At 35.7% G+C, this 19,341-nt stretch overlaps 1 protein-coding gene across 1 annotated transcript in view; it reads right to left on the reverse strand.

The window, feature by feature from the left end:
* Window positions 1–1,384: 1,384 nt before the first annotated feature.
* Window positions 1,385–19,341, reverse strand: part of LOC120417459 (LIM homeobox transcription factor 1-alpha) — a 58,355-nt gene continuing 40,398 nt past the window's right edge. The window contains exon 7 of the mRNA XM_039579516.2: window positions 1,385–2,270. Within this exon, the coding sequence (XP_039435450.1) occupies window positions 1,858–2,270 (413 nt within the window). The 3' untranslated portion in view covers window positions 1,385–1,857. The remainder of the gene's footprint in view (window positions 2,271–19,341) is intronic.

Below are 19,341 nucleotides of genomic sequence, written 5' to 3' on the forward strand. Positions count from 1 at the left end.
TGCTGAAAAGTTGAACTTTTCAGCACTTGTTAGGAATAGTTATACCTTTCAATTTTTTTTTTATTTGAGCGATTCATTGACTCAATGCATGGACATTTGTCCTATAATTCTGTCCAAAGGGTGTTTTTCGGAATTGCAAAAAACGTTGTATGGAACTCGTTGCAAAACTTGATTTTTCATCACTCGTCGTATTTATCTAACTCGGTGAATCTCGTTAGATAAATGTACGACTCGTGCTGAAAAAATCCTCTTTTTGCAACTTATTGCATAAACTACTATTTAAGTTTAGTTTTATGTATATTTTCAAAAAAAAAAAACACATAAAATCTAGTGCTTTGTTCAGAAAATCATTGAAAACAACATCAAGTCTGTTTGTCCCATCGTTGAACTTCTACGCATAATTGTCCCGCCAAGTATTTTCTATCACAAAATCACGAGTTTTATGAAGTATTTTAGCTTGTTTACCTGTTTACCTGCAAGAGGATTACAAATAAGGGTGATAAAATTCTATCCGGGGTGATTAGGGACAGATAGGGCGAATTTTTTTTATCAAAATTGATTTGAATATGTTATCAAATATATTATAGTAAAAAATCGATTATCCGATGGTTTGTATAAGACTTCAGATAATCGAATCACGAACAAAAAAAGCGTATTTTTTTATTTTCTTACTTTTTACATCAAATTCTAGTTTTGAAACCCTATTTTAGTCAAATTTGAATTTTTAAATGCCTATTAAATTTGAAAATGTATTTTTTTCAATATTTCATCACCGCCATTTTAGCCACTGGACCCACTGCGTAGAAACACAGAAATCAATCGAAAAATTTCAATCGCGTTTTTCTCTGTTGCCCTTTTTTGAACATGGGAAAATTATGCGTAGAACGGCAGTGGAGATGTCACAATTTTTACGAAACAGACATTTATTATGTTACTCAACGTCATTCCGGATAGGTCCACGGCAAAATCACGCTTCATAATTTTTTTTTTTTAATTTGTAATGTTGTTACAAGAGATAGGGGGGCAAAGTCAAAAATTTTGCATTACGTAATAAAAGAACACTCCTCATGGAGTATGCAGACAGCTGTAAACATTATGCGAAGAAAGATATGAAAGTGTGGTAAAATTAAAACTCGTTCTTTTTACACAGGACAATTATGCGTAGACAGGTAGTGTAGTGATAATATATTATGAAATAACGAAACTATTTTTTCCAAATATTACTTGATTTTATTGTGTTGCTATGAGAATATTGTTGGTATAATTGAGCTACATAAACACATGCGTCCGAACTTTTGAATATCTTCAAAAACGTATTTCACTGACTCCAGTCCCTCAGCAATTACAATCACCATTTATTTACACAACCATATTTTTACAAACGTTGCATTCGATTTTCACCAGTCCATCACCATGTCGATTTACGCCCAACCGCAGAGATTTGCGCAGCTGTCGAAACAATCCTCTAAATCAATCACATGCAATCGCCGGATTATGCACCTAAAGAGCTAATCAATCAGTCATCAATCTCAATCGCTGTCCAATCACGGCGGAAGTTGACCAAGTTGTCGAGGAAATTAGCATCATCAACCGTCATTCGGGAACGGGGCGCGGAAAATTCTTCCGAACCACGCGAACGAGCTCCTATCGATGATGGCCATTAGCATAATTGCCCCCTGTTCATCAAATGTAACAATATATCGATTAACATTTTGTTACTCTTTTCCTGCCACCCTAACCACGTGCACTCACACACACACACACTTGTTTTTTTCCAGTCCACGTGAACCGAAGAGATGGAAATTGAATCACTCATTTTATTGTGTAGAACCACGTGTTTCGAGCGTTTTGATTGATTTACGGCTGCTGCTGCTGCTGATGGTGATGAGGGTGGTGCTGCTGCTGTTGTAGTGGATGTAACGGAAGACCGTGATTTCCGTGATGTGGCGACGGGACCTGGCCCGACGACATTGGATGGTGGTGATGGTGCGGGGGCAGCAGGTGGTGATGGGGGTGGTGCATGTGCCCTGCCGGGGGAAGGGACGGTGGATGGGGTTGGTCAGCGGAAGGGCCACCCCCGTCCGATGGCGGTGGAGGATTGCAAAAGTATGAATTCTGCATCGAGTAGAGCCGGTCGATGGGGTTCAAAAGTTGGTTGGCATGCGGAGGGGTCATCGATGTCGATGTCAGTTGTTGCAGTGAAGGGTACTCGATGCCCATCATGGCGGCGCTGAGTGGAATATTTTCGCTTTTCACGATCGTCGATGGGTCTGCAAATACATGGAGAGGGAAAAGGTTTCAAGCTGTGAGAGTGTTTCGGGCATATATAGGTGACACATTCCGCCGTGACGTTGCAACGCTTTGACTTTTCTTTTTTTCAGTATTTCGGCTGTAACTCAAAAAATACTTAAAAAAGGTATATATGTTATTACAGATTCGGAAAGGGCATTAAATTTCCTATAAGAAGCAGTGTTGAAACATTATTTTATGCAAATATTCTATTTTTGAGAGGGGAATATGTAGCGTGACGTTGCAACGCGTGACTTTTTCTCAATCCTGACCCAATTTATGTTTTGCCATTAACTCTGCTCTGTTAAACGGCAAATTTTGAGTTCTTCTTCCATTTTTAATGTAAAATTGACTAACAAATCGAATGCAATCATTAGTTTTTCGAAAAAATCAAACCTCGATTTTTAAAGACCACTTACATTTCGTGACGTTGCAACGCTCTGTTTTTGAAAACAGGGTTTTTCGTTGCGTTGCAACGTCACGAAATTTTAGTTTCAAAATATATCATAGTTTTTGTTAGTTTGAACAACTTTAGGTTAAGATTTTATTATAAGACATTAATACACAGTACAAGGATATGTGAATTGACTGGCCCGCCCATGTAAGACCCCCTCCCCCCCTCCCCCTATACCGCTTTCACAGTAGCAGTACGATTTACGCAGTTTTCCAATGCGTTTCAAAGTAAAAATAAATATTTGTATTATTCCATTATCACGAAGGACCCCCCCCCCCTCACCCCTTCACTATCCATGTAATGGGACGTCCATGCATTACGTAACGGGGTAATACCAAGGGGGGGGGGTCCAAGATTTATACAAAAAAAAATATCGGAAATGTATTACCAGGGGGTGGAGGGGGTCTAAAAATATAAATGTTTTGTTACGTAATGCAAGAACGCTCCCTTAATATTTTAATGGTTTTGAGCAATTTACAAAACACGTGGAAGTTTTAGAAGGGAGGAAAGGAGCTTCAAGTTTTCAGGATGGCTGAAATTTATGAATAAAGTGCCCATATCGTTTGTTGATGGCCCCTTAGGAGTGATCTGCAAACAACGTAACTTATTTTGTTGACTTTTGTGCTTTTTAAATAAAATTTGAGGAAATAATAAAACTGTTTACCTGCGCAACATAACATATTTAATTGCGAACAACTAAACGATGCATACAACTAATTTAGGTAAGGGTTCGTCCAACAACAAAGTGACAAAATTTTGTAAAAAAACAATCGAATCGCGTGATTTTTATTGATAAGGTAATTTCACTGTAATTTGGCCTACATAAGGGTGTGGGATAAAAAAATCGTTGCGTTGTATGAGAATGAACCCTTACGTAAATCAGTTTATCATAAAGGGGCCATTCAGTTACCACGTGATTACTTTTAAGAAAGTTTTAGAATTTTTACCCCTGGTCTATCGGTCTATTTTGATTTGTTCAACAAGTGTCATAAAATATCTACTTTTATTCGAGTTGCATACAAACTTAAGTAACGGAATTTGTGAATGACCCATGTACAATTCTTCTGTAAATATGCTCGGAATCATTATATAAAAAATATATAATATTTAGTATCCTTTTATTTTCAAAAACCAACTACGCATACACCTTTTTTGCCATGTGACTAATATGATTTAAAATTTCGTGACGTTGCAACGCAAACTTAAACCTGTTGTAACTTTGGATCTAGACAACCAATTTAGTCGCTCTAGGTTGCATTTGAAAGCTCTTTCCAAGTACAAAGAGCATCCAAAATATCAAAATGATTGAATGTTTAGTTTTCTGTTGGCATAAACAACTGTCCCTTTTTCGTGACGTTGCAACGCAATAAAATGGTAAACTTACACTAGTTTGAAAAAATACTTAACTTAAGATAAACTGCAAATCCATGACATTTCCGTTTAGTACATCTAAAAACCTACAAAATGCAATCAAAAGAATAATTTTTGGATTTTATTTCGCTGAAAACCAGGAGTTTTTAGAAAAATGTTTTAATACGATGATTTTATCACGAATTGATGCATAACTTAACCAACTTGTACAAAATTATATTCAAATGATCAATTAATGAAAACCATGATTTTTGAAGCTTCAAGTAGTCTAGAATCGAGGAAAAATATCCAAATAGCTCATACACGCTTTTCAAAAATTCATCCCAAGGTGTACATTGCCGGAGAATGTGTCAGGTACTTTCTGATTTTGAAAAGGCAATCATTATTTTGATATCGGAACTGTGCGTTCGAATTGAAAAGATCAAAATATGTTTAAAGAGTTATATTGTTTTTAGTTGATAAAAATTGTTTTGTCACTTAATTTTTTTGAACGATTTTGAGGAGGGCGCAACATCATATTGGTAACAACCTTATTAATGCTACCGGTAAATTTTTATTTAAATTTTAATGATTTCATGAACACATTTTTTCTCCAAACTATTGCAACCGATTGTACAATTTTTCTTAGAAAAAATAACTCACGGGACCAAACATCATACAACCCGATTTTTTTAGTTGGCCTAGAAAATACACTGTGCGACTGTCCAGTTTAGAAGAGAGTGTTCTGAGAACTTTTAACAAATAACCGAGTTTTCATAGAATTCCAAATTTCAGCTAGAAATAAAAGTGCTGGCCATAAAAGTTGCAATGCTGACTGTAGTCTAAATAGGGACAGCAGTGTTAAGAGCTCTTAAAAGCTAAAAATTCGGAAACCAATGTACTACTTTTATTGTTCTGTGTCTGTTCTAGTCGAAACCAATAAAAAATGCTAAAATATTGTGGAAAAACAACGCAAAAACTGCTGTCCCAATTCGTTCCAGATGACGGTATCTTAGAAGATTAACTAATCTCAACCCCAGATCCAAAGTCATCCCTGATGATAGTAAAGCCTATTTTTTTTTGGGAGGGTGATCCAGTCGCACATTGTTGATGTCGAATCCTCTAAACTGGGAACTCGTCCTGTCACGTTCGTCAGTAGTCTTGTCGTACATTACAACTAGAAACAGATTTGCCAATAAATTAATATACTTCGACCAACTAAACGACGCTGTATGGATCTGACTCTAGAATAAATGCACAGTTGTGTGTTATTCATAATCACAATTCATTCAAGTCCAAATATTCATTTGCGGATAACTACCTAACTTGAATTGAATTTTTAATTAATTGCCAAACATTCTAGTTCGTTTCATTTAAAACCTGTCTGGTTTCTTTTAAAAACCAAAAAAATAATAGATTAACAGTTCATACTTTACAAGTCGTGAATTGAAAAAGAGACGACCATTTGATCGTCAGAATTCCAGTAGATTCTCGATTCGCATTGGTCGATACAATCATAATCCGACAACCGTTAGAAGGCCTTATTCATTTATTTTCAACATGTTGTTTAGCGAAGTTGGTTAACAACAAGAGGCAACGCCATGATATATTACCCAGTGAAAAATGTTTCATGAATCCAAAATCTATTTATTTTTAATAAATCATTGTAAAAATCCAGAGTTTTTTCTTTAAAGGACTTATAAGTTATTGTCTTTTATATGTTTATAGGGCTCAATAAAAAAAGTCGAGAAATATGTATATATATGTATAATTTGGACCAGTAATTTGAGTAATTAATTCGCAGACTGGCAAGTAATAAACGCTTCTGGAAACCCTTGGCGGGATTGCTGATTTGCGGAAAAGTGATTCAACGGCATTTTTTAGGCAGCTAATTTTATAACTAAACAGCGAAATTTTAGGAAGTGCGATTCTACAAAAAGTAGTTGAAACTGCAAAATAATTGTAACAATTCGCAAAAGTCAACCAGCCAGCTGCTGATGGAGCGACTCCACAGCCAGACCATTTTTCCGATTGTAATATTTGACCAAAATTAGAAATCCTCGAATGTTTGAAGACACATTCAAGTAAATTAAGATTTAATTCAGGGCTGTGGAGTCGGAGTCGGAGTCGGAGCCGGAGTCGGTGGAGTCGGGTCTTTTTGGGGACCTGGAGTCGGAGTCGGAGTCGGAGTCGTCAAAACTCTAACAGCTGGAGTCGGAGTCGGAGCCGGAGTCGGCTAAATTTTAAGAGCTGGAGTCGGAGTCGGAGTCGGAGCCGAGGATTTCTGATAACCCGGAGTCGGAGCCGGAGTTATCTTAAATTCAACAAAAAATATGTTTTTTTTTATTGTTCAGTATTTCCTATAGAACAGCTTAATTTACAAAACATCTTATATTTTTGATTGATTTATCAGATGTCATTGTGTTTTTGAAGCTTTTTATTGTGATTGAAAAGCTCTAATTGTGTTATTACACTATAATGACTAAAAGTAACCTCTTACCCAAGTATATAGTATCATAAAATAAAAAAAAATAATAAAAAACATTGGTTATGTAGTCAGACATATCTAATTGATTCTTGAATGCTTCCTTTTGCCTATATTTATGTGAACTTTCAATTTAAATTTGACCAAATTTCATCCAGTTATTTCTGAAAAAAAGTACACACATAGTCATCATTTACCCCGATAGCATATGTCTTGGTACGAGGTACATAAAAAGATTAAAAATAGTAATCACTGTTTTTGCAAATCGAAAAAGAGTCACTGACAGTTTAACTTTTGTAACAAATAATCAACGATAATAACAATCTCTTACTTGGAACTCAACATGCGCATTTTGTTTATCACTAAGTACAAGAAAATCAATATGTTGCATTTAAAATAATTGAAACTAACAAAAAATATCAAAAAAAAGTTGCAACAAATTTTGAATTAATCATTGGTTGTTGATGTTGATGTTGATTTTTGTTAAACTATTTTGATATCGTTACAAATTATCGTTGAACAAATCTCAAGAATTCAGTACAAAAATGAACTAATAAAAAAAATGTATAGAACAAAATGTAGGATTTTATTTTTTTTTTTCAAATATTATACAAAAAACAAAATCAAAATATTATCAACTGGTACGAATTTACCATACCAATATGACGCAAGGTGATAATCATTGCATAGCACTGTACATAAAAAAAATATTTGTGACCTAGAAAATATTTTACTTGTGGATATTTGTTTTTTATTATATTTTAAGTTTTTTCATATATTTTGATGGAGGCGCATGATCATTCATAAAGTTTCGTTTTTGGTGAAGATTCACGAAGTATCGTGCTCCTTCAGCCATGGCGTGATATCCATGTACGTCTTAAAAAAACAAAAAAAAATGTTTCGTTTAAAATTGTCATTTTAAAAACAAGGTGCCTGTCACTGTGCTTTTTACAAGTGTCAGCCTGAAAGTGAGCAAATTGAATTTTAATGTTCAATACATCATTAAGGCCAGGTTTCTTTTAGTTATTCTTTCAAAAGTAACAATTTAATATTTAAATTTATTAGCTTTGAATTTTTTTTTCAAATTTGAGGTTAAGCAAATAAATCCAAATTTACTTACAAAGCTGTTCTTCTCAAAATGCCTCTAAAACTGAAGATATTTTTTGATTTCTGTTTCCATAACGTATAAAACTTGTAACCTAGAAACTTTTTTTTCGTTTTGTGTTTCGAACTTATTTTTTTTGAGAAAAAACATGACGCTTAGAGAGTATTCAAATAATCCTATTTATCAATGTTTTAAAAATAATTAACTAATAATAGTTAACTAACTTTTGAATCATTTAAAAATATGTGGAGTCGGAGTCGGAGTCGGAGCCAACCATTTGTTGAAAGCTGGAGTCGGAGTTGGAGTCGGAGTCGGCTAGAGTTGGTAGGCCGGAGTCGGAGTCGGAGTCGGAGCCAACCATTTGTTGAAAGCCGGAGCCGGAGTCGGAGTCGGAGTCGGCTCATCTGAGAAAGCCGGAGTCGGAGTCGGAGTCGGAGTCGTTTGAAATATGACCCGACTCCGCAGCCCTGATTTAATTTGCGTCAAAGTCGATAACCAATTCAATCAAGGCCAAACCAAACGTTTTTATTTAAAAAAAATGCATTTCCACCAATCGGCGACCTGGCACAGCGTACAAAGCCATACAATTTGTCACGGAGAAACTTTCTCTATTGAGGGCTAAAAAAAGTGCTCTACAAACTCATGGGCATAGGGCAAAACATGATAAAAACACACAAAAAACAATATCCCAATAAAGCAAACACCTTCACAAAACGTCCCATGCCCCTCCACCCTTCGGGGAGGGTGTCCATTGTTTGTCCCCTTGTGTTGTTTTGTTTTTGTTGTGACAAATCGCTCATAAATATTTATGTTTATGGCAAACACATTCTTGCAACGTATATATGCTCCATGCTCCACCGGAGAGTTTTCCGCTCACGCGCGGGCAAAAAAGTTTGCAGCCGTCGCCACCGACCGTCATGAGGCGCGGGTTGTGGTGACAAACTTGTTCCGGCCACATGCGTTGCGGGATATATGTTTGCACGTACAGGTGGCTAATCCATTACACGACTCCATAATCTGCTGATGCCGCACAGATTTATGTTTGGTTGGTGATTTTTCTTCTCTTTTTTTATGAAGCTAGGTTGTAGGAGGAATGTTTTGATATTTTGCGATATTTTTTTAAATTTTGATATCAATTTTTTGATACCGTCAGTGGGGGTGACTATGGGTCAAAAAACGATACAACTCTTGTAATTGCTTAGTAACAAAAACAATTTAAATAACATCGAAAATCTTTCAACGCAGATTTGTTCTTAGATAGTTTACTAACATTTTCCCAAAATATGGGGGATTTTGATGAACACTACCTTAAATGCCAATAGTTTGAAAATTGACCCAATCTCACCCCTTTAGAGGGGGTGACATTGGGTCAAATGAAACTAAAGTGATGCTCAAATACAACGATATGGTAAAAACAAGTCATCCAACAGTGTTTTTTGTTCGAGGGAATCGTATTGACACGCTACAATGTTTGAAGTGGAGATTTTCAAACATTTGGGTAGTTTTCGAGCAATTCCAACAAAAATATTAGAAAAATGATTTGCGAAAGGTCATTTTTTTTGCCAAAAACGTACCTCAATTTTAGACAGTTGCCAAAATAACAGGATTTGTTCAAGGAACGAGATTTTTTCAGCGAAGTCATCTTAAGATGTCCCCTACACAACCCTTTCAACAGAATTCATTTTCATTGAGAAGAACCTGAGAAATTGTAAAATCCGTAAAAAAATCACTTTGACCCAATCTCACCCCCATACCCAGTGTCACCCCCACTGACGGTACAGTTTAAGCCAAATGTTGATTTCTTCGAAGAAAAAAAAATCAAACAACACTTAAGCGACAATCAGACTACACGTATGATCAAAATAATCAAATTTCCTTCAAAAAGTTCACCTTTAAATTCACTACGTTCCCAAACTTTAAGGGTCACAACAGCAAGAAGTTAAAGTTAATCGATGCTGCTTTTATGGCGATAATGCATTGAGGAGTGGGTGGTCCCGTCATAAGGCCGCAAATATTTTTTACTTCTTTATAGACGCTGGTTTTCTGAGGAATTCGATAGTCTTAAAGTTTTGTAGGAAACTTTTTAAAATGTAAAGCATGGATGGGTTTTCAGACCTTAGAGCAAAAGGTAATTAACAACGATTATGAATGATTATAAAATTGATTAAAAAACTAAACGCATAATTGGCCTAATTTTTATCACAGTTAAAGAGTATTTTACAATAGTTTTTTTACTTTGTGAGGAAATATACATTTAAAAATCATTCTCAGCTATCATGCCTCGGTTACGTTCAAAGATGTGCCAGGAATAAAACTGCGAAAATCAATAAAGAATTTTGCTTGCTCCTTGGTCGTCTTATTCCAGAGGGTGGAAGAAGGCATGCTGTGAATGCTTATTTTTTGGAAAATACTTTTGCATATTCTCGCAACACACAGACAGGCGGTATTAAGGAGAAAAAAAAACAAGTAGGGGAGCTGGGGGTAAGACGGCCAGGCGGGGTAAGACGGCCACCCAACTGTTTTAATAAGTATACTAATGAATATTACTAAAATGTTTAGCAATACTGTTCCTCATGCTAAATAATGCATATGGAGTCACCTTTGCCAGAAATATTGTTTGAAATAGTATAAAAATAGCTCAAAATAAACAAATAATTTTTGAGCTTGAAACTGGATGTAATTTTGATGAATTACAACTTAGGCATTTTTGTTAAATAACAATATGTTTTCCTGTCTTCAAATATTTTTTCACGTTAAATTGAAGTTTTCTCTAGATTATGTCTCTCGAAAAAGTTCAAAAAATGCGATGAACTGTTTACAAAAAATGTTTTAAAAAATAATTTATTTGGGGGCAAGACGGCCACCTCCTCCGGGGGTAAGACGGCCACCCGTAATTTGTAGATTTTATTTGATATAGGTTATATTTTTGACGGTTTTTGACTATTAAGACATATTTGTAGATAAAGGAAAAGCATTTTCAATAAAACTATCAAAATTTAATCAAAATGCTGTTAACTACCGTTTCGACAACATTCTTTACTGTGATATAGAAAAACTCATTGAATAGTATGAAATCCTATCAAACTTTTTATAAAAATCGCTTATTTAATATTGTTTACATAATTTTGATTTGCTTATTCTAATCGAAATACACAAACTATTTTTTTTGTATCAAATTGTGTTTGTTTTGTATAAAAAAATCATAGTTTTTCATAAAATGTGGTCTCAATGATATGAAATTCACTGAGCCAAAATATGAAATTTTTTAAACAGCATTTTTCTTCACATTTGAAACCTGATTTTTTTCAACCAAAATAGTTATGATGTTCAGAGAAGTCTGTTGAACCAACCATGTAGGTGTTTGGGTGGATTTAGCAAAGTTATTAAGTTAATTTATAGCACTGGCCGTCTTACCCCACATGGGTGGCCGTCTTACCCCGCGTATTTCATATATATACGATTTCAATTATTTTTTTAAAATTGCTGAAAAGTATTGAAAATTGGTTTTTAGACCAACTAATTTATGTCATTTCTATAATGGACTAGTAGTAGAACAATATGTACGTAATTTGAGATCAAAATAATCTGTTGTGTAAATTTTATTAGACTTCTCCCTTAGGGTGGCCGTCTTACCCCCATCTCCCCTATTAGCATCCAGAACGGTTGTGCAAGATTTAGATGGTGTTGAAACGTTTCGGTGTCCTGTCCTCTTCTGTGCAATGGTTTCTTGAAGGGGGGGGATGCTTGGATACACAGATTTCACCATTGGAAACCGTATAAGAGAGCTGACAGACGATATTTGTGGAAGGTATTAACAAGGAATTTCATTCATTTTTCAAGGCATATTCAGCGTAGTCTAAGCGAGAAATAATTCGTTTTCTATGAATCTCGATTTCACCAAACATTTTTGACGTTTTATTTCCCTTGAATCAATCTCTCAGCATTTCCGAGGAAGATATATTTTTATATTTTTCAACGAGTTTACCTACATAAGTTTTTTTTTTTCAAAGCCACACATGTTTTCGAAAACTTGCTAAACTGTGATTTGTTTTGGGCGAAAACAAAATTGATTATAAGCCTGATTTTAATTTTTTTAGCGTAAAGTATCACGTTATGCTACTTTCAAAAAAATGTTAAACTTTAAATTTATGAAAATATTTTTTTCATACCCATTTTCCTCTGTGGACCCAAAAGTCTGGATTTGATTAAAAATAAATAAACAAGCATTGTGTAATGCATTCCGAGATAATTTTCCAGGGTGTATCCCATTTGGCATAATGCCATTTGGCATAATGCCATTTGGCATAATGCCGTTTGGCATAACGCCGTTTGGCAAAATGCCGTTTGGCATTATGGACGTTTGGCATAACGGTCATTTGGCATAATGGTCATTTGGCATAATAATATTAAATTTTCAAAATTATTTAAATTTTTTAAACTGATATCAATTGGGTCTGCAGTTTGAATGAGGACAGCATTGTTTAGTACACTTGACATTTAGGAAACGATGCACTTTTTTGAATGTTACAGAATTTATAACACCACCGCTGAAAACTTCAGTTTTTTTGGCAGCTGTTTGCCCACTGTGAGTTTTGGCTCGAGCCTCGAATCAACCTGGTTCGAGATCGAGCCTGAATCGAGTTGAGACTCAAATAAAATTCTCAGTGGGTGGTTACATGAGAGTCGCGACGCCTGCCTCAATCTTTTCTGCAGTAGCAGCAAGTGCTGCCAGAAGAGCTTAAAGAAAAAGTTGAAGTTTCAGCGGTGGTGTTATAAATTCTGTAACATTCTTAATATTTGACGAATCCTTTCGCACTCTTCGGCAAAGTTGTTCCCTGGAACACGAACTATGAGCTCGTGAGGTTGACGAAAAATTCAAAAATCATTAAGGAACTCAAAACCAAAACGCACCGATTATACGGATCTAAATCCAATTTAAAGCGGTGTATGCACTTCGGAAGGAATCGGTCAAGAAAAATTTCAAATGGGCGGGCAGCTCTCCTTTATTCTGCTGTTCGTAAAGTTCGTTTCTTGACCCCTTTCCTTCCGATTTCCATACTGGCCTTAAATTTCAAAGTCAGGTCCTGTCACAACCAAAACGAAACTATTGGCACTACGCCCCCCGGGGCATGGCCTTCCTCTAACGTGGGATTTCTGCTCCAGCGCCTCTGACGAGACAGGAGAAACCGGGACCGACGTTTTACTTCACCATCCGATAGAAGCTCAGTGGATAAGGCGGGAATCGAACCCGCGTCTCATAGCATCATCGGGATCGGCAGCCGAAGCCGCTACCCCTGCGCCACGAGACCCACCCTGTCACAACCAATCAAGCTCATATTTGGGATTCGGGCTTATTATGCAGGGGATCATGCCCTGAAATGTACGCAAAATTCACTCATTTTGTTACATCCTACCAACATATACTCATTTATATTACAGGGTGTATATTAATTGAGAAAATTTAAACAATAATAGTTTTGGAAACTAGTTTTTCTACGATTTGATCAGCAAGTGGCGCTACTTCCATTCGAATATAAAAGTGAGATTTTTATTTGAAATGTAAAGCATTCCACTTTGTAGGAACATATTAATTCACCGTCTTCAGCTTTGGATCCAATCTAAAAAAGCTGGGGGAGTTATCCCTTCTTTAAAAATATTCACCTATATCAGCAGTCAAACAGTTTTCCCTTCTTTAAAGAAGGGAAAATTCTACTTGTATCAGCAGTCAAGAGAGTTTTCCCTTCTTTAAAGATCAGCCTTCCGTCGGATGGGGAAGTAATTGTTTGCCCGGTCTAACCTCGAGGTTAGGTCGTTAGCTCAGTCCAGGTGTAGTAGTCGTCTCCCTGGGTCCGCCTCGAATTTTCCATCTATTTCACAAGTTATTTTTAAAATGAAAATGACAATTTTAGTATTTTTTGTCCCTCTGCTTTTTCAGAGAAATTGTGAGGGGAAGCCTAATTAACTTCAGTTTTATTCACAAGCTTCAGTTTTATTGGTTTCAGAGCGAATTTTGAACACTTTTTTTATATTTTGTTGAAAATATGTACACCTGGAAGGAATCCAGTTTTGTTGACATCTCTAAGAATGAGTGTTCGAGATTTGTGCATTACGGAGGTCAACGATTTACCGTAAACTGGGATGACATTGATGGAATTTCGATTTATTTTTGGAATATTTTTCAAATGGTAAGGTTTAACTTGAGATTATTATTTTTAAAACATGTAGGGTAGAGTAGTCATCAATGAGACACGGGGAACAATGATAAAATGGCTCTCACAAGTTGTAGTTTCAACCAATCAGGCTCATATTTGGGGGAAAGGTGTGTCTACTGGATACACGTATGTCATAATAGTGGCTTTGGTTATGGACGCTCCCTTGAAAAGTTAATCATTAATATTTGATTCTGGGGTGTAAAAGTAAATTTTGGACAGAAATTACTTTTTCGCTCGTAGGCTTTCATTAACACCAAAACTAACATTTCTTCTGATTTTTTTCGACGCTCCATAGGGAATGAGTTGGGCTACAATGTCCTTTTATTAGATTTGACCAAAAATTAGAATGTACCCAGAAACCAGGGCTGTCTCATTGTTCCCCACTCATTTCAACCCATGGGTAACAATGAGACACTTTGATTTTTCTTCATTAAACTTTTCAAAACCTATACACCCAAAATTCAGAATCGAGATAGTCGTTCTCTCAAAATTTATTGAGGGCTCAGTGCCAAAATCGATAGAATAATGGTACCAACTCACACCATCATAACAAATGAGTTCATTCGTTAGTTGAATCAATAAATCTCCAACAAGTGTCATACATCGACTTCTGACTTCTCCTTGGTCACCAAGCTGTGGTGGCCGAGGCAGCTAAGTCATTGGATTGGTTTGTCAAAGGCCTCTGGTTCGATTCCCGTTGTCGACACTTTTGGTTTTTTGTTTGATGGATGAACTTTTTTTTTGCAAATGAACCTCGAGAGAATAGTTCTATCACCCATCTCGAGCTGCGTTCTCTGCGTCCGTGAATGGTACTACTATTCTCTCGACTCGAGACCATCATTCTCTCGGACTAGCGCTGCCAGTTTTGGGTGTAGAAATCTTTCAAAACATGAAATGGTAGTTATTTTTGGCACTTAATCAATAATATAAAGTTATTTGGATATACTTTTTAGTATAACTTTTGTTAATTAAAGTTTCAAGTTGGCAAAATTACTTCAAAATTTCCAAGACAAGTCACCTGCAATGAAACAACACAAAAACATGATGTTTAGCTAGAATCGTATTGATTTTTGTAGAGTGTCTCATTGTTCCCCAGCTGTCCCATTGTTCCTGCCAAGTGCGTCTACAATGAGACAGTTGAATAACTCTGGCTGTAGACGTCATATCGACCTCATATTTTGGGCAATGTTAGAACACATTTAAAGAAAAAAAATGCAACAAAAAAGCTCATTGAAACATGTTAGTGAAAAAAATACAAATATCATTGATTGTTAAAACCAAAAGTGTCTCATTGATGACTACCCTACCCTACTGGGGTAGACCACACAAGGTGCATGCACTATTTTTGATAAAAAGTTTTTTTCAATAGTGTTTTAAAAAATAGTTGCTTTGAAAATTCTAAAATTGAATTCCGGGGTGACTAAAATCATAAATATTCGTGTAAAAATCTAATTTAATGCATAAAAATTTTATTTTTAAGTCAAATGTACCACTACTAAGGTTCCTAATACAGTATTTAAGAAAAAAAAGCAATGTGTAAAATTAGTTTAGCTTTTTAACAGAATACAAATAAATTTCAGCTAAAATTGTTAAAAAGTAAAAAAATTGCATAAAATTCGTTAGAACTAGTTTGGTTTATAAAATTATCGAATCATATTGCACTGAACTGAAACCGAACTGAATATTAAACTGAAATCGAAGCCAGAATCAGAAGTTTTCCCATATTTTATGAAATTTGTTCTACTGAAAATGCTAATAAAATGGGAAAGTTTTTTAGATTATGTTCCAAAAACACATAATATCAATTATTTCCAAGCGTATTTTACCTCCAAAGAATCCGAAAATTTTTTGAGAACTACTTCTAGGAGTACTTTGAACACTTCTCTGCCACGGTCAGAATGATTCCATACCATTCCGTACGAATATGAACCATAATACGAATATGAACCATAATCGGAAACTTGGTAGAATCGTGTTGTTACGGCGGTAGACTTCAAGATCTGTATTCCAGGACACTTTGAAGGACCTAGATTATCCCAAAAGAGATCCAAAGGGATCGAAGTGGTCCCAAATGGTCGAGGGGATGTGACTGGTAATAAATAAACTTCATTTGCCTTGAAAAATCGTTGTAAACCTAAATTATCTTCAACATTTTCTGAAGTTTCCAAATTTCAGGTTTTCAGGATGTTCTAGGTCGTCAAAAAGGCCATTAACAACCACTCAAACATTTTTTCCTAGGTGAACGGCCCGAGCGGTTTAGGCTTTCAGGATTTTTGTGATATTTACTTGTAGAGTCAAAACAGATCAGTAAACTTCACTTATTTGTATATTACACTTTTTAAAGATTACATTTTTGCGGTAACACTCTCAACTTTTACGCGCACGATCATATCACTCAACTATTTGTTGCTAATTTCATTAAGACCTTCGTCGAGCCAATTCTCTACGTTGAAGCCAGACTTGTCCTCCAGACCTCTTCGCCGAGCCATGCCAGACCCGAACTCCTAAGTCCCGGGTGGACTCTTCACGGCGGCTAAGTCCCGGCGGACTCTTCACAGCGGCTAAGTCCCGGCGGACTCTTCACAGCGGCTAAGTCCCGGCGGACTCTTCACAGCGGCTAAGTCCCGGCGGACTCTTCACAGCGGCTAAGTCCCGGCGGACTGCGGCCTCCACCGCTAAGTCCGGCTGGACTGGGGCCTCTGCTACTGGTGGCTGCTGGCGGGTCCGGCTGGTCTGGGGCTTCTTCAGGATCTGGAACTGGACTGGGCTTGAACTGGCTGGAACTGACTGGAACTGACTGGAACTAACTGGAACTAACTGCAACTAACCGGAACTAATTGCCCTCCTCAAGAATTTTGGGGTTTTTATAGTCAGTCCCCGAAAACTCTACTAAATTTTGTTCTACTAAAAGTGGTCCGTTTCGATGAGAAGCATCGATGAACCTCATGAATTAAATTATGCAGACCTCTGCAATTCTTCATGACTTTCCGTATGGTGTAGTGAGTACACCTCAAAATCGGAAGTCATGGGTTCGAACCATTGTCGTGAAACTTTAAATTATGTTATTGGAATATCAAAATTATGTTCCTAAAACATTCTCAAAAATGTTGGTCAATAATGAGAAGGTCGAATTCTCCATTGAACAAACATGCCAATGAATTTGGTTAAGCCACACCCTCAATTTCCCCTGTGTAATAACATCGCACATTCATAATTGAAAGCTTAACCATTTTTTTGATTGCCTAACAATTGGCGAAATTTAATAAAGGGCTTTTCAAGTGAGGATGACTCATGATCCACACCTGTACATAAGCTTAATTATTTGTCGCGCAACGCGAGTCGACGGGTAAAATTATTTATGCTTGCGTAAGCGCGCATGGTCAGAACTGTGGTGAGGTTCGAAAAATGGACAAATTTAATGATTTAAATTTGAGGTCGCTGCATTCCCCCACACTTACCAGCTAGATGTTTGTATTCTTGAAAAGCATTAAGAACATCTATCGAAAGTTATTTGTAGGTTGAAATAATATTCCCAAAGTTAATAATTTAAATTGTAAAAAAAATACTTTGCAAAAAATCATAAAAAGATACTTTAATGGCTGGCTATAAAAAAATGATTTTAAAAAAATGGTTCGGTTAATCTCCCCCACACTTATCAGCTAGATGATCGTCTGAAAGAAATGATCATCTATGGAAAGAATATTGTCGGGTGTAGTGATCGTGCGGTTTACAATTTGTTCTTCTTGTGCTTTCTTGTAAATTGCTTTATAATTATAATTGCTCTTTTGATTTTTCTACTTTTCATTACTCTTTTGATCTTCTGTCCTGTTAAATTACTTGAATTACTGTTTTGAACTTCTCTTGTAAAAATTTTTTCGTTGAAACTGATTTAAATAAACTTGCATTTGAAATTAATTTTCATTATCTCTCCTAAAAAAATAATTGCATTTTTCCCACTGTAAGCAAAATTTGTTGTTGTTGTAGAACTGTGTTGATCGGCTGGTTGTTATCGTCGTCGTCTTCCATTAAAAATCGTCTTTATCGTGAGGCTATTCATTCCACAGTGACTTGATCAATTGGTCAGTTTTCGAGGCTAAGGTGTTGAATTTCGTCGATTAGTGCAATTGTCGTTTCCATAATGAATTATGCTTCATAACTCAGCTGTGAGTTTACTATGGTCAGTTTTGAGAGTGCATTGACTTCTCACTTGCTGAGTATTGTGAATTGTTCGTAAATCCAGTATTTTTGTCCAAAATTGACTTTTCCAGTTGATTTGCATCTTTGACATTCTCAAATTATTTACATCGGCTGGTGTAATTTTTTTTTTTTTCAAATGTTTAGAACATGTTGTTTGTCCAAAATTGTCTTTTCGTGTAATTTGCAACTTTGGCTTTTGTAAATTAATGACATCGGATGATGTTATCATTTGTTTATCTTCTCCTTTTCAATAGTTTCAGACGTGCAGTGTGATCTCAACTTGCATTTTTGTTCCATAATTGATGTTTCGCATTCAAATCATCTTTACTTCGCTTAATTGCACATTTCGATTTAGTAATTTGTTTTACGTGAATGTCTCGTTACTAAACTTGCGTTTTAATTCGACTTGATCCTCATTGATATGACCTTTTACAACAACATCAACACCGTTACCTGTCCAACCTCCCGCATGACTTTGCCACTCACCATCTTGCCATCACAAACTTCTGCATACGAACGCGTAGAACCTCTCAGCATACGAACGCGTCGATCATCCTTGTGTTTCGTCTCCCGTCTCTGCCATATTTTACTTCAGTTTTTAGTTTTGTTTCTCCCACAAAAATTTCTTACTTGTTTTCTTCGCATGAACAATATTTTATAATTTTCAGGAATCTATCATTTACTTTCTGTGCAAAATTGAGATTCAAATTTACTTACAATCTTATAAATCTTGTTGATATTTTTAAATGAAATCAGTTCTATTATTTTTAGTACTAAAAAAAATCAGTTCTAATTGACTATTATTTTTATACTTGAATAAAAAAATTACTCTATAAAGTTTTTCATTGATCTATACATCCTATCATCTTGTCATTGCAAAACTGCGCATGTTAAAATATCCATTCTGTTCTTCCAGTTTTTTTTTTTTTTTTGAAATCTGTACATCACTTTGTGTTTTCAAATTTGTCAAACCCATTAAATTAATTTGTTTATTTGAGCAATTCGCAATAAAGCTGAATTTGCACGAAAGTATTTGGTTCAATAATCTATGTAGAAATTTTCTGAATTGTTTCCCACTGAATTTTATCAGTTTAAAGTTGTTTTTCCCTTGAAGCATTATTTTATCCCTTGATTTTCCCTTGAAGCGTTATTTATCCATTCCCTTTAATTTTCATTTGACTATCCCCTTAAAGTGCAAATGTTTTGAAATGTTTTTAACATATTGAATCCCCCCATGGATTACAACTGT

Source organism: Culex pipiens, chromosome 3 (genome assembly GCF_016801865.2).
Source record: "Culex pipiens pallens isolate TS chromosome 3, TS_CPP_V2, whole genome shotgun sequence".
Classification (NCBI taxonomy): Eukaryota; Metazoa; Arthropoda; class Insecta; order Diptera; family Culicidae; genus Culex; species Culex pipiens.